Source organism: Rhinoraja longicauda, chromosome 29 (genome assembly GCF_053455715.1).
Source record: "Rhinoraja longicauda isolate Sanriku21f chromosome 29, sRhiLon1.1, whole genome shotgun sequence".
NCBI lineage: Eukaryota > Metazoa > Chordata > Chondrichthyes > Rajiformes > Arhynchobatidae > Rhinoraja > Rhinoraja longicauda.
In genome coordinates this window covers 6328115-6348314 of record NC_135981.1, presented here as the reverse complement: position 1 = coordinate 6348314, position 20200 = coordinate 6328115, and the positions used below count along the sequence as shown (strand labels likewise).

The window sequence follows — 20200 nt, the reverse complement described above, 5'->3', positions numbered from 1 at the left end:
CCGGCATTCACCCTACATCTTTCTTTTCAATGATTCCAGGGTTTCCTTGCTGACAAATCAAAGAAGGAAAAACGCACCTCCAAAATATGGTGCACCCAAAGCTTTGCCAAGGACGAGACGAAGGTGGGTCTCTGTGAAATATGTCGTGGTTGGAAGATATAGGTTGTCCATTGTATGGCATACCTCCAATCAAAGCTGAAGAAGAACAAAATCATTGGTCAACCTTCCCTTTTGTGTTGAAAATAAAGTGGGGTAGCGTTTGGCCATCAGTATCCCTGAAACTTTCTCCTCCTTGATTCATTCAGGTACAGACATAGAACTGTACAGTTCTGAACTGAACAGTTGTACAGGGCATTGGTGAGACAACACCTGGAGTATTGCGTACAGTTTTGGTCTCCTAATCTGAGGAAAGACATTCTTGCCATAGAGGGAGTACAGAGAAGGTTCACCAGATTGATTCCTGGGATGGCAGGACTTTCATATGAAGAAAGACTGGATAGACTCGGCTTGTACTCGCTGGAATTTAGAAGATTGAGGGGGGATCTTATAGAAACTTACAAAATTCTTAAGGGGTTGGAAAGGCTAATTGCAGGAAGATTGTTCCCGATGTTGGGGAAGTCCAGAACAAGGGGCCACACAGTTTAAGGATAAGGGGGAAGTCTTTTAGGACCGAGATGAGAGTGGTGAATTTGTGAAATTCTCTGCCGCAGAGGGTAGTTAAGGCCAGTTCATTGGCTATATTTAAGAGGGAGTTAGATGTGGCCTTTGTGGCTAAAGGGGTCAGAGAGTATGGAGAGAAGGCAGGTACGGGATACTGAGTTGGATGATCAGCCATGATCATATTGAATGGCGGTGCGTGCAGGCTCGAAGGGCCGAATGGCCTACTCCTGCACCTATTTTCTATGTTTCTATGTTTCTATGTTTCTATGTACAGCGCAGGACTGGGCCCTTTAGCCCACAGTGTTTGTGCCTGGTTAAACTGATCTCATCTGCCAAGGGTAGACACAAAGTGCTGAAGTAACTCAGCGGGTCAGGCAGCATCTTGTTTCTTGTTTCCACGCTTCATAGGTGATGGTCTGAGTTAGTTTTGGGTCCCGCGCAGGTTGCGAATGTATATTAGACTGTCGTGCAAGCTTGGTCTCATCAGATCATAAGTTCATAAGTGATAGGAGCAGAATTAGGCCATTCGGCCCATCAAGTCTACACCGTCATTCAATCACGGCTGATCTATCTCTCCCTCCTAACCCCATTCTCCTGTTTTCACCCCCATAGCCCCTGACACCCGCACTATCTATCTCTGCATTAAATATATCCACTGACTTTGCCTCCACAGACCTTCTGTGGCAAAGAATTCCACAGATTCACCACACTCTGACTAAAAGAAATTCCTCCTCATCTCCTTCCTAAAGAAACGTCCCTTAATTCTGAGGCTGTGGCCTCTAGTCCTAGACTCTCCCACTAGTGAAAAGATCCTCTCCACATCCACTCTGTCCTAGCCTTTCATTATTCTGTACATTTCAATGAGGTCCCCCCCCCCCCACCTTATTCTTCTAAACTCCAGCGAATACAGGCCCAGTGCCGTCATAGGCTCATCATACGCCTCCATTTTGCTGGATGTTGACTGGAGGTATCACAAAATGCTGGGGTGATCCAGTGGGTCGGGCAGCATCTCTGGAGAGAAGGAATGGGTGATGTTTCGTGTCGAGACCCTTCTTCAGACTAATGTCAATGTTGACTGGAAATCATTGTCCCCTTTGCCGGCTGCAGGCCTCCGCTGACGCCATGCGTCCTGTCAAGTTGCACGTGTCTGCGCCCAGCCTCCCTGACTGCCTGGACCTGAAGAGCATCTCGGCCCCTCTCTCCGTGAAGGAGGAGTATCTGCAACTGCAGCAGGACTTCTGTTTGGCATCGAAGAAAGGTAATGACGGGTGGGGGTCTCTCCAGAACGACCGCAAAGCTTGTAAGGTTAAGGGCAGGTGAACGTAGGTAGTGGATAGACACAAAACGCTGGAGTAACTCAGCGGGTCAGGCAGCACCTCTGCAGAAAGGAAATAGGTGACGTTTCGGGTCGAGACCCTTCTTCAGACTGAAGAAGTGTCCCTTGCAAGTTGTGAATGTATGTTATTCTGAAGTTCAGCTTGAAGAAGGGTCTCGACCCGAAACGTCACCCATTCCTTCCCTCCAGAGTTGCTGTCTGACCCGCTGAGTTACTCCAGCATTTTGTGTCTACCTTCGATTTAAACCAGCATCTGCAGTTCCTTCCTACACGTATTTGTGACTGTTTATTCCCCACCTCTGTCTGACACAACAGTCTACTTTAATAGATATCGACATCAAAATCTAACCTACATTACAATGTGGTGCAGCGGTAGAGTTGCTGCCTTACAGCACCAGAGACCGTGACTATGGGCGCCGTTTGTATGGAGTTTATACGTTATCCCCGTGACCTGCGTGTGTGTTCTCCGGGTACTTTGGTTTCTTCCCACACTCCAAAGCCATACAAGTTTGTAGGTTAATTGGCATGGCAAAAAAATTGTAAAATTGTCCCTAATGTGTAGGATAGATTTAGATTTATAGATTTAGAGATACAGCGCGGAAACAGGCCCTTCGGCCCACCGGGTCCGTGCCGCCCAGCGATCCCCGCACATTAACACTATCCTACACACACTAGGGACAATTTTTACATTTAATTAACCCAGCCAATTAACCTACATACCTGTACATCTTTGGAGTGTGGGAGGAAACCAAAGATCTCGGAGAAAACCCACGCAGGTCACGGGGAGAACGTACAAACTCCGTACAGACGGCGCCCGTAGTCAGGATCGAAACTGAGTCTCCGGCGCTGCATTCGCTGTAAGGCAGCAACTCTACCGCTGCGCCACCGTGCCGCCCGTAATGGGGTAATCGCTGGTCGGTGCGGACTCGGTGGGCCGAAAGGCCTGTTTCCACGCTGTATCTCTAAGCTAAACTAAATTTTTTTAAAAGCACAGAATATCTTGGAGAACACACTCAACTTGTCTCCTGATGTCATCATTTCAGCCCGGACTTTGCATTGAATGCTTCTTTATCCGGTGTGAATATTTTCCATTTCCTTGCGTGGTCATGATGCCTTTGCAACCTCTGCAAGCAATGTACTTACTGCCCAGCTGGCTTCTGCACATCTTCCGCTTTCCCCGTGTCCCTTCCAAAGTTTATCCACCAACCAGGTGACGAGCTCGTGAGGGGAAAGCGGGAATGTGGAATTAAGGTGGTTGTTTGACCACAGACCGTGGACAAATGGCGCAGGAGTAGGCCATTCAAGCCAGCGCCGCCATTCACTGTGATCGTGGCCGATCGTCCGCAATCCGTGCCCCGACGGGGTGGGCAGGGCGCAGAAGAGCTTGGTCAGGATGTTGTCTGGATCAGGGCGTTATCACTGTAGGAATTTGGTTTATGCTGGTGACCTCCTTCATGAACTCCCTCCCTCTTGCTCTAGTTTTCTGGAATTTGAAGTCGCTCTTCAACACGCTGTCAATAGAGAAGGAGAGACTCAAGCAGATGTGGGCGGAGAAGGAGAGGGACCCCAGTGCATCCGCGGTCCAGGTCGCAAACCTGAAGAACACCTTGTCGGAGGTGAGGAAGCCTCTTGGGTTGTCCCGGCCTTTCTGGTGACCGACTGACCACACCCTAACAGCACCCTGCAACTCACCCATCTTCTCAAAGTAGCAACACAAGTATTAGTTTAGTTTATCGTCACGTGTGCCGAGGTACAGTGAAAAGCCTTTGAGTGTTAACTAGTCAGCGGAAAGACTGCACATGATTACAATCGAGCCGTCCACATTGTACAGATACAGGATAAAGGGAATCGTATTTAAAATAAGTAATGCTGCCGTTAGAGTGGAGTTTTTTAAAAAAAGTGGAGCGATCGTAATGCGTGATTGCAGTTCCACTTCTATGACCAGCTCACACAGCGTCGCCTAGGTTGGGCGTTATCTGACTAGTGGTAACGAAAGTGTACGGAATCGGATGGGGCATTAAACGCAGGAGTCAGGAAGTCACATTCCCTTCTCTCCTGAGATGCTGCCTGACTTGCTGAGTTACTCCAGCATTCTCTGTCGATCTTCAGGAAGACATGATGCAGCTTTGGAGGACTTTAAATAGACACACATTGCCGGAGTAACTCAGCGGGTCAGGCAGCATCTCTGGAGAAAGTGGGCGGGCAACATTTCGGGTTGGGACCCATCTTCAGACTGATTATATTTATTTATAGACAGGGAAGCAAGGAAGTGCAGATGCTGGTTTATACCAAAGATAGACGCAGAGTGATGCAGTAACTCAGCGGGTCAGGCAGCATCTTTGGAGACAAAGGATGAGTGATGTTTTGGGTCGGGACCCCCCCTTCACACTGAGTCTTATGCTGCTTGACCCGCTGAGTTACTCCAGCGTTTTGTGTTGTGTCTTTTATATTTATAAATAAATATATTTGTAAAATGAATACTGTTAGCACTTTGGACAGGAAAGCTTTACCAGAATGTTGGCTGGATTAGAGCGTTTTTAAGAAGTTGGACAAACTGGGATTGTTTCCTCTAGTGGGAGATAGAATTATATACAATGATGAGAGGCATAGATAGGGTAGACGGTCAATGCCTTTTTGGAAACGTCAATGACTAGACGGTAAAGCTTTAATTCACAAAATGCTGGAGTAACTCAGCAGGTCAGGCAGCATCTCAGGAGAGAAGGAATGCATGACGTTTCGGGTCGAGACCCTTCTTCAGACTGATGTCAGGGGGGCGGGACAGAGGAAGGATATAGGTGGAGACAGGAAGACAGTGGGAGATCTGGGAAGGGGGAGGGGAAGAGAGGGACAGAGGAGCTATCTAAAGTTGGAGAAGTCGATGTTCATACCACTGGGCTGCAAGCTGCCCAGGTGAAATATGAGGTGCTGTTCCTCCAATTTCCAGTGGGCCTCACTATGGTACTGGAGGAGGCCCATGACAGAAAGGTCAGACTGGGAGTGGGAGGGGGAGTTGAAGTGCTCAGCCACTGGGAGATCAGGTTGGTTAGCGCGGACCGAGCGCAGGTGTTGAACGAAGCGATCGCCGAGCCTGTGTTTGGTTTCGCCGATGTAGAGAAGTTGACATCTAGATCAGCAGATACAATAGATGAGATTGGAGGAGGTGCAGGTGAACCTCTGTCTCACCTGGAAAGACTGTTTGGGTCCTTGGATGGAGTTGAGGGGGGAGGTAAAGGGGCAGGTAAGGTGAGAGAGGCAAAATTTAAAGGAACACCCGAGGTCAGGATCGAACTCGTGTTACTTAGCGGAGTGAGGCAGCAGCTCCACCAGCTGTGCCACCGTTCCGTCCTTACTCCTGATCTGTGGGACATCATGCACCATGTTGCCAGTTTTAGGGTGTCTCCTTTTTCCTGAGTTCAGTTTGGTTTTAGTTCAGTTTAGAGATACAGCGTGGAAACAGGCCCTTCGGCCCACCGAATCCATGCCGACCGACCAACCCCTCACACTAACACTACACTACACACACAAGGGACAATTTACAATTTCACCAAGCCTATTAGCCTGCAAACCTGCACGTCTTTCGAGTGTGGGAGGAAACCGGAGCACCCGGAGAAAACCCAGGCAAGTCACTGGGGAGAACGTAAAAACTCCGTACGGTCAGCACCTATGGTCGGGTTCGAACCCAGGTGTCTGGCGCTGTGAGGCATCGACTCTACCGCTGTGCTACCATGCTGCCTGTTCTTCCCATCAATACAAATACTTTATTTGTCATTAACACCAGCTCACACACCATACGAATGTGTATGGGCTCTTGCCAAAGAAGGACTGGATTTGTCCAGAACTCATATCCCAGCTTCTGCTTTGAGTTAGCTGATCATAATCATTAGGCCTTTTACCATTTCCTCAGCGCCTTCAGTCAATGATTGGAAAGCTCTCCCGCTCTCCAGTTCGATGTGCTGAAAGCCAAACGTGGAGATCTGGAATATCCACTGGTAGTGTCCCTGTCCTTCCCCAGCTATGGTCAAGTAGGCGGACACTCTCTGTCCTGGTGTTGTTGCTGTTTGTCCTTCGGGTTCAAAGATGACCATGACTTCACTTTCAGTTGGAGGATTGGTGACTGTGGGTCCGGAAGTGACTGGTGAGGCCAATCCGGGCCCGGAAGGCACGCCCACACATAGGACACAAGTGGATGGGTGCTGCAGTGGAAGTGGAGGTAGCCCGGGCCTTGTGCGCGGTGCGTTTCCTCTGGGCCTCTGCAGTGCGTCTGTTCTCTGCTGCACGGGCTCCTGTGGTGAGCTTGCTACGCCAGGTTGGATGGTCCAGAGCAAGAGACTCCCAAGTGCTGAGGTTGATGTCCAAGTCTTTGAGGGACACTTTGAGGCAGTCCTTAAACTGTCCTGGTAGGGTTGCCAACTGTCCCGTATTAGCCGGGACATCCTGTATTTTGGGCTAAATTGATTTGTCCTATATGGGACCGCCCTGGTCCGGTACTAGGCTCCGGGGGGCGCTGTAGGCCTGGACCTGTAGGCCCCGACATTGCAGGCCCCGACACTGCAGATCCTGATACTCTAGGTTTCCGACATTTTAGCTCCGGACAGTGTAGGCCCGGGCGCCACCTAATGGAAGTTGCACAGCAACCTGCCTCCCGGCCCGGGCGGCCGCCATTGGTGGAGCGGGAACACGTGGCCGCTGGCTGGCTGAGGTCACGTGGGGCGCGGGGCAGTAACGTCACCTATTTGGGAGTGCGATAGTTGGCAACACTATGTCCTGGTGACGTGAGAGGGCAGTCAGGAGCGTTTAATTGCTTTAAGCACCAGGAACCAGGAAAGGAACAACATGATGTTCACTTGCCACAGCTTTATAAGGCTTATTAACGCAACAGCTCAACAAATAAAGGTGCAAAAAAACAATATTACAGTAAATGATCAGTTATACTAAGTATCCGAGCCATAATAGGGTGGCACAGTGGTGCAGTGGCAGAGTTACTGCCTTACAGCGCCAGAGACCCGAGTTCGATCCTGACTGCAAGTACTTGTCTCTACGGAGTTTGTACGTTCTCCCCGCGACCTGCGTGGGTTTTCTCCGGGATCTCCGGTTTCCTCCCACATTCCAAAGACGGACAGGTTTGTGTACGGTCATTGCCTTGGTATATTTGTAAATTATCCCTGGGGTGTGTAGGATAGTGTCAGAGTACAAGGTTTGCTGGTCGGCACGGACTCGGTGGGCCAAAGGGCCTGTTTCCTCGCTGTACCTCTAAACTACACCATGATAGTGCAAGCCAGAGTAGGTGGTACAATCTTTTACTAAGACCATTGCAGTTTGCTGCTGAGGTAAGGTTGGGATTGGGTTTATACATGTGTAGGAAGGAACTGCAGATGCTAGTTTAAACCAAAGATAGACACAAAATGCTGGAGTAACTCAGCGGGTCAGGCAGCATCTCCGGAGAAAGGGAATGCGTGACACTTCGGGTCGAGACATACATTGTTGTTCAATAGCTTGATGGTTGTGCATAGACTTAGATTTTGTATGTGTTGGTGGAAAAGCTTTCTACCTGGTGAAGAGAAGGGGTTGAGATGTTCTAAACCAGCTGCTCGTTCCTGAGGTAGTCACACTGATAATCACACTGCAAGATCAGCAGGCCCCTGATCACCCAGGCCACACTTGTTGGCGTCGAGGGATGTTGAGTACTTTGAACCCTGTCTTGATTCTAACCCCCCCCCCCCTCTCCCCCCGTGGCTAATTAACCTAGTGCCTGTCTTCAGGTCATGTCCCAGAACGCTGATCTCCAGAAACGATTGCACAGAATCCAGTGTCTCGCCAGCTTTGTGGAGACGAACCCATCGACCCCTGTCAAAGTGGAGGAGGTAGGTCAGAATTCTTGTACAGGGGGACCTGTAGTTGCTTCTGTATTTCCCTGTATTAATTTGCTTTGGCGGAGAACTGGTTGTAAACATAGAAACACCGAAAATAGGTGCAGGGGTAGGCCATTCGGCCCTTCGAGCCAGCGCCGCCATTCAATATGATCACGGCTGATCATCCACAATCAGTACCCCGTTCCTGCCTTCTCCCCGTATTCCTTGACTCCGTTAGCCCTAAGAGCTAAATGCAACTCTCTCTTGAAAACATCCAGTGAATTGGCCCCCACTGCCTTCTGTGGCAGAGAATTCCACAGATTCACAACTCTCTGGGTGAAAACGTTTTTCCTCATCTCAGTCTCGTTCTCATCTCCACTTGTCAGTGTGTAGTGGGGCGTGGAATTGGAAGCATCATCACATTGGCAGAAGGACAGTCATATAGCTTGGAAACAGGCCCTTCGGCCCAACCGGTCCATGCTGACCATCTAAGCTAGTCCCATTTACCTGCGTTGGGCCCATATCCCTCTAAACCTTTCTTGTCCATGTACCCGTCCGAATGTCTTTTAAATATTGTCAAAGTACTTCTATCCTGTTAATCTATTCTCCTATTCATTTGTCCAGTGACATCTGACATCCATTAAAACTGTTCAATGCAAGTCGGTTCTGCTTAAGGCAAGGGATTAACAGGTGGGGGAGTAACTCACTGCATTCATCTGATGTTTGATTTCTCTGCAAAGCATCTACAGGCGACACGCAACACGTCCCTCATCAACCAGTTGTCCTTGGACAGCAACATCTCGCTGTCTGAGTCGCACGTTGAGTACTTCGACGCGGAGGAAGTGATGCTGTCGGCCTGTTCGTCCTACAACGAGGTGAATGCTGGGACCTAACATGGTTGTGAGTCGGGAATACAATGAATCGGAAAGATTTCTGGTTCCATGTCTGGACGACCATCCCTCCCCCCCCCCCCTCCACTCTTGGCGAGCAGTGGGCCAGGAATGTCTTGGATTTGACCGGTCACGCTAATGACATTGGCCAACCATTCAGGCTGGGAAATGCAGGGCAGGCTGCGTTTTCAAGAAAGAGTCAGGATTAACTTCGCAGGTCAACGATTTTTCATAAGTTTTTGAATCGGAAGCGGAGGGAAACGGGGAGTGAAGGGACAGTAGATGAACACAGAAACAAAAGGCAAGGTTTGGATTCTTAACTAATGGGCAGTGGGGTACTTCAAAGTTGAGTATAGGAGCAAAGAGGTCCTTCTGCAGTTGTACAGGGCCCTAGTGAGACCGCACCTGGAGTAATGTGTGCAGTTTTGGCCTCCAAATTTGAGGAAGGATATTCTTGCTATTGAGGGCGTGCAGCGTAGGTTTACTAGGTTAATTCCTGGAATGGCGGGACTGTCATATGTTGAAAGACAATAGACAATAGACAATAGGTGCAGGAGTAGGCCATTCAGCCCTTCGAGCCAGCACCGCCATTCAATGCGATCATGGCTGATCACTATCAATCAGTACCCCGTTCCTGCCTTCTCCCCATACCCCCTCACTCCGCTATCCTTAAGAGCTCTATCCAGCTCTCTCTTGAAAGCATCCAACGAACTGGCCTCCACTGCCTTCTGAGGCAGAGAATTCCACACCTTCACCACCCTCTGACTGAAAAAGTTCTTCCTCATCTCCGTTCTAAATGGCCTACCCCTTATTCTCAAACTGTGGCCCCTTGTTCTGGACTCCCCCAACATTGGGAACATGTTATCTGCCTCTAATGTGTCCAATCCCCTAATTATCTTATATGTTTCAATAAGATCCCCCCTCATCCTTCTAAATTCCAGTGTATACAAGCCCAATCGCTCCAGCCTTTCAACATACGACAGTCCCGCCATTCCGGGAATTAATCTAGTGAACCTACGCTGCACGCCCTCCATAGCAAGAATATCCTTCCTCAAATTTGGAGACCAAAACTGCACACAGTACTCCAGGTGCGGTCTCACCAGGGCCCGGTACAACTGTAGAAGGACCTCTTTGCTCCTATACTCAACTCCTCTTGTTACGAAGGCCAACATTCCATTGGCTTTCTTCACTGCCTGCTGAACCTGCATGCTTCCTTTCATTGACTGATGCACTAGGACACCCAGATCTCGTTGAACTCCCCCTCCTCCTAACTTGACACCATTCAGATAATAATCTGCCTTTCTATTCTTACTTCCAAAGTGAATAACCTCACACTTATCTACATTAAACTGCATCTGCCATGTATCCGCCCACTCACACAACCTGTCCAGGTCACCCTGCAGCCTTATTGCATCTTCCTCACAATTCACACTACCCCCCAACTTAGTATCATCTGCAAATTTGCTAATGGTACTTTTAATCCCTTCGTCTAAGTCATTAATGTATATCGTAACTAGCTGGGGTCCCAGCACCGAACCTTGCGGTACCCCACTGGTCACTGCCTGCCATTCCGAAAGGGACCCATTTATCCCCACTCTTTGCTTTCTGTCTGTTAACCAATTTTCTATCCATGTCAGTACCCTACCCCCAATACCATGTGCCCTAATTTTGCCCACTAATCTCCTATGTGGGACCTTGTCGAAGGCTTTCTGAAAGTCGAGGTACACCACATCCACTGACTCTCCCTTGTCAATTTTCCTAGTTACATCCTCAAAAAATTCCAGTAGATTTGTCAAGCATGATTTCCCCTTCGTAAATCCATGCTGACTCGGAACGATCCCGTTACTGCTATCCAAATGCTCAGCAATTTCGTCTTTTATAATTGACTCCAGCATTTTCCCCACCACTGATGTCAGACTAACTGGTCTATAATTACCCGTTTTCTCTCTCCCTCCTTTCTTAAAAAGTGGGATAACATTTGCTATTCTCCAATCCACAGGAACTGATCCTGAATCTATAGAACATTGAAAAATGATCTCCAATGCTTCCACTATTTCTAGAGCCACCTCCTTAAGTACTCTGGGATGCAGACCATCAGGCCCTGGGGATTTATCAGCCTTCAGTCCCATCAGTCTACCCAAAACCATTTCCTGCCTAATGTGGATTTCCTTCAGTTCCTCCATCACCCTAGGTTCTCCAGCCCCTAGAACATTTGGGAGATTGTGTGTATCTTCCTCAGTGAAGACAGATCCAAAGTAACGGTTTAACTCGTCTGCCATTTCTTTGTTCCCCATAATAAATTCCCCTGCTTCTGTCTTCAAGGGACCCACATTTGCCTTGACTATTTTTTTCCTCTTCACGTACTTAAAAAAACTTTTGCTATCCTCCTTTATATTATTGGCTAGTTTACCCTCGTACCTCATCTTTTCTCCTCGTATTGCCTTTTTAGTTAACTTTTGTTGCTCTTTAAAAGAGTCCCAATCCTCTGTCTTCCCACTCTTCTTTGCTATGTTATACTTCCTCTCCTTAATTTTTATGCTGTCCCTGACTTCCCTTGTCAGCCACAGGTGTCTCTTACTCCCCTTAGAGTCTTTCCACCTCTTTGGAATAAATTGATCCTGCAACCTCTGCATTATTCCCAGGAATGGAGCGACTAGGCTTGTATACACTGGAATTTAGAAGGATGAGAGGAGATCTTATCGAAACATATAAGATTATTAAGGGGTTGGACACATTAGAGGCAGGAAACATGTTCCCAATGTTGGGGGAGTCCAGAACCAGGGGCCACAGTTTAAGAATAAGGGGTAGGCCATTTAGGACTGAGATGAGGAAAAACTTTTTCAGTCAGAGAGTTGTGAATCTGTGGAATTCTCTGCCTCAGAAGGCAGTTGAGGCCAATTCTCTGCCTCAGAAGGCCGTGGGGGCCAATTCTCTGAATGCATTCAAGAGAGAGCTAGATAGAGCTCTTAAGGATAGCGGAGTCAGGGGGTACGGGGAGAAGGCAGGAACGGGGTACTGATTGAGAATGATCAGCCATGATCACATTGAATGGAGGTGCTGGCTCGAAGGGCCGAATGGCCTCCTCCTGCACCTATTGTCTATTGTCTATAAAGCTAAAGGGAGTGGAAAAGACAAACGAATAAATTGGCTTTTTAACAAAAAGAAAACTAATTTTATTAAGCCTGCCAACTGGGGAATAAAAGTCACCTAGTGGTCAGGATTGTCATGTGGATTGTATGACCCTGGGGGAGGAGGGGGTGCAATGGGTTACTAAAGTCAAGGAATTGGATTTAAATCTTAGACCTCCTCCATTAGAATTAAACCTACTGGGAAGGTGGAGTTGTTTAAAGCCTGTTTCATCCCCTGTATTTACTGCAAGAACGTAGAACAGTTCAGTACAGGAACAGGCCCTTCAGTCCACAGTGTCCATCCTGAACATGCTGCCAAATTACACTAGTCCCCTCAGCCCACACGTGATCCTCACAGGTTCTCGAGCCATAGGAGCAGAATTAGGCCATTCAGTCCGTTGAGCCTACCCCACCATTCAATAGTGGCTGATCTATCTTTCCCTCTCAACCCCATTCCTGAGACTCCACTTCCTGAGGATCCTCAGGAAAACCAACCTGCAGGAGAAGCTCATGTTGTCCTTCTATCGCTGCTCCATCGAGAGTGTGCTGGCATACTGTATAACCACATGGTATGCCAGCTGCTCAGAAAAGGACAGGAAGGCCCTTCAGAGGGTCATCACGACGGCCCAGAAGATCATCGGCTGCTCACTGCCCTCCCTGGAGCACCTGTTCAGCCTACGCTGCCTCAGTAGAGCAGGCAAAATAATAAAAGATCCATCCCACCCCGGCCACCGTCTGTTTGTTCATCTGCCCTCTGGTCGACGTTTCAGGTCGATCAAATCCCGAACAAACAGACTTAAGAACAGTTTTTACCCCAGGGCCATACGAGAACTGAACACTACCTTTGCACTAGGCAACACCGTTAAAAAATCTTGTACTTAATATAATTGTATTTAATTGTATTTATGTATTTATTTGTTTTTGCATTTATTGCATATATGTTTGTACGCACCGTCAGGATTGGCTATTTTTTTAATTTCGTTGTACTCGTTGCAATGACAATAAATGAATATTATTATTATTATTATTCTCCTACCTTCTCCCTGTAACCTTTTGCACGTTCCTGCTTTTTCCCCATATCCCTTGATTCCTTTAGCCCTAAGAGCTAAATCTAACGCTCTCTTGAAAACATCCAGTGAATCAAGAACCGGTCAATCTCCTCCTTAAAAGTAGCCCTCCATTTCCCTCATATCCATGACTATCTAAAAGCCTCTTGAATGCCACTATCTTATCTGCCTTCACCTCCATCACCGTCCCCTTGCAATGCCTTCCAGACCCCCACCACTCTTGTGTTTTAAAAAAAAATAACGCCCCACACATCTCCTTTAAACTTTGCTCCTCTGGACTTAAAGCTATGCCCTCTAGTATTTGACATTTTCCACCTTGCTCTTTCATTTTACATGAGGCTGCTTAGTTTTTTTTAGTTAAATTAAGTGAGATTGGTAAGGCTTTTATTAAACAGTTTTTACATCTGCCCGCAATTTATTAATAATGTAATTTATTATTGGCAAAACTGCAGATGGTGGCTTGGCAATTCCCATACTTGAGGTTCAAATTCCATTATCCATCATTGAAAAACATAGAAACATAGAAAAATAGGAGCAGGAGTAGGCATTTGGCCCTTCGAGCCAGCACCGCCATTCAATATGATCATGGCTGATCATCTTAAATCAATACCCCGTTCCTGTTTTTTCCCCATATCCCTTGATTCCTTTAGCCCTAAGAGCTAAATCTAACTCTCTCTTGAAAACATCCAATGAATTGGCCTCCACTGCCTTCTATGGCAGAGAATTCCACAGATTCACGACTCTCTGGGTGAAAAAATATTTCCTCATCTCAGTCCTAAATGGCCTACCCCTTATTCTTAAACTGTGACCCCTGGTTCTGGACTCCCGCAACATCGGGAACATTTTCCCTGCATTTAGCCTGTCCAGTCCTTTAAGAATTTTATATTTCTATAAGATCCTCTCTCATCCTTCTAAATTCCAGTGAATACAAGCCCAGTCGACCCATTCTTTCATCATATGAGTAGTCATTAAGGAATGGGTGGCGTTTTGGGTTGAGACTCTTTTTTCCTACACATTTGACCGATCCTCTCACTGCTTTCCAAATGTGCTGCTATTACATCTTTAACTATCGACTCAAGCATCTTCCCCACTACCGATGTAAGACTAACTGGTCTATAATTCCCCCGTTTTTTCTCTCCTTCCTTTCTTAGAAAGTGGGTGTTTGAGTGGAAATATTCACACTGTCAGAAAACCGATGATAATAATAATAATAATAATAATAATGCATTACATTTATATAGCGCTTTTCTAAAAACTCAAAGACGCTTTACAGGGTTTACTAAAACATAGGAAAAAAATTAATAAATAAGTAAACGAACAGAAAAGGAAAAATAAGGTGAGGTGACGGTCAGTGGTTGAAGGCAGTGCTGAACAGGTGAGACTTCAGTGATGTTTTGAATGTGGTGAGTGAGGAGGAGTCTCTGATGGTCTGAGGTAGTGAGTTCCAGAGGGTGGGAGCAGCGATGGAGAAAGCCCTGTCCCCCCAGGACCTGAGTTTGGTCCGGATGGGGGGGGACGGGGGGACAGGAGGTTAGCAGCAGAGCGGAGGGTACGGGTGGGAGTGTGTCTGTGGAGGAGGTCAGTCAGGTAGGATGGGGCCAGGTTATGGAGGGCTTTGTAGGTCATGAGGAGGATTTTGTACTGGTGTCGGGGTTCAGTTTCAGGCTTGCTTGGGTTGAGGTGCAAATGTTCCCACCTGCTGCTTGAGAAGATGGGAGGTGTTGTATCTAAAGTGTTTGCGACTGTTGATTCTGGGTGGCCCTGGTTGTCTAATCAGTAAATGCATAAGTTTTCAAGTCATAGGAGCAGTAGTTGACCATTCGTCCCATCGAGTCTACTCTGCTATTCGATACTGGCTGATCTAGCTTTCCCTCTCTTCACTTTAGATACACAGCGTGGAAATGGGCCCTTCGGCCCACCGACCGCATTGACCAGTGATCACCTTGGCCGATAGCATCACCCTACACATGACGGACAATTTTCAATTATACCTCGGCCAATTAATCCGTACGTCTTTGGAATGTGGGAGGAAACCGGAGCACCCGGAGACAACCCATGCATGGAAACATAGAAAATAGGTGCAGGAGTAGGCCATTCGGCCCTTCGAGCCAGCAATATGATCCTGGTCATTCAGTATGATCATGGCTGATCATTCAGGATCAATACCCTGCTCCTGCTTTTTCCCCATATCCCTTGATTCCCTTAACCCCTAAGGGCTAAATCTAACTCTCTCTTGATGCAGATGTTGGTTTATACTGAAGATAGACACACAGTCACAGAGAAAACGTACAAACTCCATCCAGGCAGCACCCGTATTCAGGATCGAACCCAGGTCTTCTCCCCATAGCCCTCGACACCCTTACCGATCAAGTACCTGTCGATCTCCGCCTTCAAATGCAATGCTGGTTCTTGAGTGCATTGAAATTCTTTGGAACTTGGGGTGAGAGTGGGAATGGGAAGGAGAATTTGGAAGTTCGGTCACGTTATTTTATTTATTTTTATGCATGAGCTGGCGAAGTTGGCAGCAAAGCTGGAATTTATTGTTCAGCCTTAACTGAGGAGGCCGTTAAAATTAATTAGTCAGTGTGAGGTCACACGTAGGTCGGTCGCACTGTGTAAGAATGGCAGGATTGTTTTCCTGAGATTTATTAGTGAACTCTTAACAATCAATGGCCAACACTGAGATTTCAGATCTATTTAGCCACTTAAATCCGCTGAGATTTGTGTGTGGCACTGAGGCACGACGGTGAAGTTGCTGCCTTACAGCACCAGAGACCCGGGTTCGATCCTGACTACGGGTGCTGTCTGTACGGAGTTTATATGTTCTCCCCAAGACCGTTTCCCCCACACTTCAAAGATAATATACAGGTTTAAATTCACAAAATGCTGGAGTAACTCAGCAGGTCAGGCAGCATCTCAGGAGAGAAGGAATGGGCGACGTTTCGGGTCGAGACCGGTCTCGACCCGACAGGTCGCCCATTTCTTCTCTCCTGAGATGCTGCCTGACCTGCTGAGTTACTCCAGCATTTTGTGAATAAATACCTTCCGATTTATTCCAACATCTGCAGTTATTTTCTTATATACAGGTTAATTAGCTTCTGTGAATTGTAAATTGTCCTTAGTGTGTAGGATAGTGCAAGTGTACGAGGTGATCAGCACCTCGCACCCGGTGGCGCAGCGGTAGAGTTGCTGCCTTACAGCGAATGCAGCGCCGGAGACTCGGGTTCGATCCCGACTACGGGCGCCGCCTGTACGGAATTTGTACGTTCTCCCCGTGACCTGCGTGGGTTTTCTCCGAGATCTTCGGTTTCCTCCCACGCTCCAAAGACGTACAGGTATGTAGGTTAATTGGCTGGGCAAATGTAAAAATTGTCCTTAGTGGGTGTAGGATAGTGTTAGTGTGCGGGGATCGCTGGGCGGCGCGGACCCGGTGGGCCGAAGGGCCTGTTTCTGCGCTGCATCTCTGAAATCTAAAATCCCAGGTCGGAGTGGTCTGGGTGGGCCAAAGGGCCCGTTTCCACGCTGTATCTCTAAAGCCTAAACTCCTCCCACCAGCGCTAGCCCGGTAACTGAACTGCTATGCTGCTGTAGGTTTAGTTCCATTGTAGAATTTATCATTGTTCGCTATCCTGACAGGTGCAACATTGGAGTTCTTTAAGAAGTGAGGGAGTAGACCTGGATAAATTTCCTCTCCCAAATATTTGACTTTTGCTGGAAAGCACTCAGTGCTTAGAGGGTGGTGAATCTGTGGAATTCATTGCCACAGACGGCTGTGGAGGCCAAGTCATTGGGTATTTTTAAGGCGCAGATAGACATATTCTTGATTAGTACGGGTGGTCAGGCGTTTACGGGGAGAAGGCAGGAGAATGGGGTTGAGAGGGAAAAATAGATCAGCCATGATTGAATGTCGGATTAGACTTGATGGGCCGAATGACCTAATTCTGCTTCGATAACTTATGAACATACTTGGGCAGTGATAACATGAACGCCTCGATGGGACCAGAATGATTGCCATGAAATAATTTGGGTTCCTTTCTCTGTCGTAGATGTCAGAGGATGATGACTCCACAACCAGTGAGATCACCAACAGCAACTCTGAGGAGAACCTGGATCAGGTGGAGACGGACATCCGTGAACTAACAGGTATAGTCGTTGAGTTATGAGGCACAGAAACGGGCGCTTTAGACCATACCGTCCATGTCCGCCATCCAATGATCCAAGATGGTGTCCGACCCATACGACTCTTAATGTGTGCCAGCCACAGAAGTGGATCTGCAATCACATATTACAATAGCTCCACTCTTTTAAATCTCTACTCTGACAGCCACACTTCTTACTTTACCTTTGCTCACGTTATTCCCTTTATCATGTGGATGGCTCAATTGCAATCATGTACTGTCTTTTGGCTGACTGGTTAGCATGTCTGTGTTGTGTTCAGTTCTGGGCACCATGTCATAGGAAAGATGTTGTCAAGCTGGAAAGGGTACAGAGAAGATTTACGAGGATGTTGCCAGGACTTGAGGGTCTGAGCTACATTGAGAGGTTGAGCAGGCCGGGACTCTGTTCGCTGGAGCGCAGGAGGATGAGGGGTGATCTTATTGAGGTGCATAAAATCATGAGAGGAATAGATCAGGTAGGTGCACAGAGCCTCTTACCCAGAGCAGGGGAATCAAGGACCTAAGGACACAGGTATAAGGTGAAGGGGAAAAGATTTAATAGGAATCTGAGGGGTAACTTTTTCACACGAAGGATGGTGGGTGGTGAATGGAACAAGTTGCCAGAGGAGGTAGTTGAGGCTGGGACTATTCCAACATTGAAGAAACAGTTAGACAGGTACATAGATGGGACAGGTTTGGAGGGATACGGACTAAACGCAGGCAGGTGGGACTAGTGTAGCTGGGACATGTTGGCCCACGTGGGCAAGATGGGCTGAAGGGCCTGTTTCCACACTGTGTCACTCTATGACTCCATGCAACAAAATCTTTTCAATGTACCTCAGTATATGTGACAAGAAAGTAAACCCAAACTCAAGTGCCCATCTGTACTCATCCCATTTTCTACCACTTGCTTGGTGGCCTTCTATTACTTGGTGATTCAGTGCCCAGCCAGTTACTAGTTAAATATCTGTGCAAGTCTCCATCTTCTCGGCCAATTCATTTGTGTTACATCAGTAACTCGAAGAACCATCTCCAATTTCTGCCTTCCCGAAATGTGTGTCAATCAGCATGGCAATAATCACCTGAGATTTCCAAACACTGTGGCGCAGCGGAAGAGTTGCTGCCTTACAGCGCCAGAGACCCGGGTTCAATCCTGACTGTGGGTGCTGTCTGTACGGAGTTTGTACGTTCTTCCCATGACCTGTGTGGGTTTTCGCCAATATCTTCGGTTTCCTCCCACACTCCAAAGACGTACAGGTTCATAGGTTAATTGGCTTGGTATAATTGTAAAATTGTCCCTAGAGTTTGTAGGGTCAAGTCAAGTCAAGTCAGTTTTATTTGTATAGCACATTTAAAAACAACCCACGTTGACCAAAGTGCTGTACATCTGATTAGGTACTAAGGAAAAAATGAAACATACAGTAGCACGCAAACATAACAGCACATACAAAACAGTTCACAGCGCCTCCTCAATGAGCCTCAAACGCTAGGGTAGTGTTAGTATGCGGGGATCGCTGGTCAGAACGGACTCGGTGGACTGAATGGCCTGTTTCCGCGCTGTCTCTCTAAAATGTATTCAATTTATTCGATTAAAAAAACCCCCAACAATTTCTTTCTAAAGTTGAAGAGGTTCCAAGCTGCAGCCCGGTTGATGGAATTCCGAGGAGGATATCTCTCCCGGCTCCCGGGCCAAATCTGAGCAACATCAGCCTGTGGAATATCCTGAAGAACAACATTGGGAAAGATCTGTCGAAGGTGTCCATGTCGGTGCAGCTGAACGAGCCGCTGAACACGCTACAGAGACTCTGTGAGGAGCTGGAGTTCAGTGAGCTCCTCGACACTGCCAACAGGACCCTGGATCCCTTCGAACGCATGGTGAGCCAATGGAGACACCAGGACCTGTGGCGGGGCGGCACGGTGGAGCAGCGGTAGAGTTGCTGCCTCACAGCGCCAGGGAACCCGGGCTCGATCCCGTCTGTCCAGAGTTTGTACGTTCTCCCTGTGACCCCGTGGGTTTTCTCCAGGTGCTCTGGTTTCCTCCCACACCCCAAAGACTTACAGGTTATTAGGTTGTGCGGGAAAATAACTGCAGATGCTGGCACAAATCGAAGGTATCACAAAGGTATCTGTCTGAAGAAGGGTCTCGACCCGAAACGTCACCCATTCCTTCTCTCCAGAGATGCTGCCTGACCCGCTGAGTTACTCCAGCATTTTGTGATACCTCAGGTTTGTAGGTTAACTGGCTTGGTATAAATGTGAATTGTCCCTAGTGCGTCTAGGGTAGTGTTAGTGTGCGTGGATCGCTGGTCATTACGGACTCAGTGGGCCGAAGGGCCTGTTTCTGTGCTGTATCACTGAACTAAACTGCAGATGCTGGTTTACAAAAATAAAAGGCACACAAAGTGCTGGAGTAACTCAGCAGGCCAGGCAGCATCTCTGGAGGACATGTATAGGCAATGTTTTGGGTCCGGACACTTCTTCAGACTGATTGCAGTAGGGAGGTAGAAAGCTGGAAGAAAGGTGGGGATGGGGACAAAACCTGACAAGTGATAGGTGGACGTAGACGCCAGCAAGGAGGTTACTGATTGGCAGATAGTTGGACAAAGGTCAGAGATGAGAAGGAACTGCAGATGCTGCTTTAAACCAAAGGTAGACACAAAAAGCTGGAATTCAGGTCTGAAGAAGGGTCTCGACCCGAAACGTCACTCATTCCTTCTCTGCTCAGAGTTTGTACGTTCTCCCTGTGACCCCGTGGGTTTTCTCCAGGTGCTCTGGTTTCCTCCCACACTCCAAAGACTTACAGGTTGGTGCATTGTGTAGGAAAATAACTGCAAATGCTGGCACAAATCGAAGGTATCAGTCTGAAGAAGGGTCTCGACCCGAAACGTCACCCATTCCTTCTCTCCAGAGATGCTGCCTGACCCGCTGAGTTACTCCAGCATTTTGTGATACCTCAGGTTTGTAGGTTAATTGGCTTGGTATAAATAGTGTAAGAAAATAAGGAACTGCAGATGCTGCTTTAAACCAAAGGTGGACACAAAAAGCTGGAGTTCAGGTCTGAAGAAGGGTCTCGACCCGAAACATCTCTCATTCCTTTCTCTGCAGAGATGCTG

At 47.7% G+C, this 20200-nt stretch overlaps 1 protein-coding gene across 2 annotated transcripts in view; it reads left to right on the top strand.

The window, feature by feature from the left end:
* The window catches only part of LOC144607733 (oxysterol-binding protein-related protein 7-like), an 88858-nt gene that overhangs the window by 49528 nt on the left and 19130 nt on the right, over positions 1 to 20200 (top strand). For both annotated transcript variants that reach the window (XM_078424773.1, XM_078424774.1), the window contains exons 9-15: positions 40 to 123; positions 1768 to 1918; positions 3476 to 3612; positions 7756 to 7857; positions 8586 to 8720; positions 16977 to 17073; positions 18709 to 18962. In XM_078424773.1, coding sequence (XP_078280899.1) covers positions 40 to 123; positions 1768 to 1918; positions 3476 to 3612; positions 7756 to 7857; positions 8586 to 8720; positions 16977 to 17073; positions 18709 to 18962 — 960 coding nt within the window. The remainder of the gene's footprint in view (positions 1 to 39; positions 124 to 1767; positions 1919 to 3475; positions 3613 to 7755; positions 7858 to 8585; positions 8721 to 16976; positions 17074 to 18708; positions 18963 to 20200) is intronic.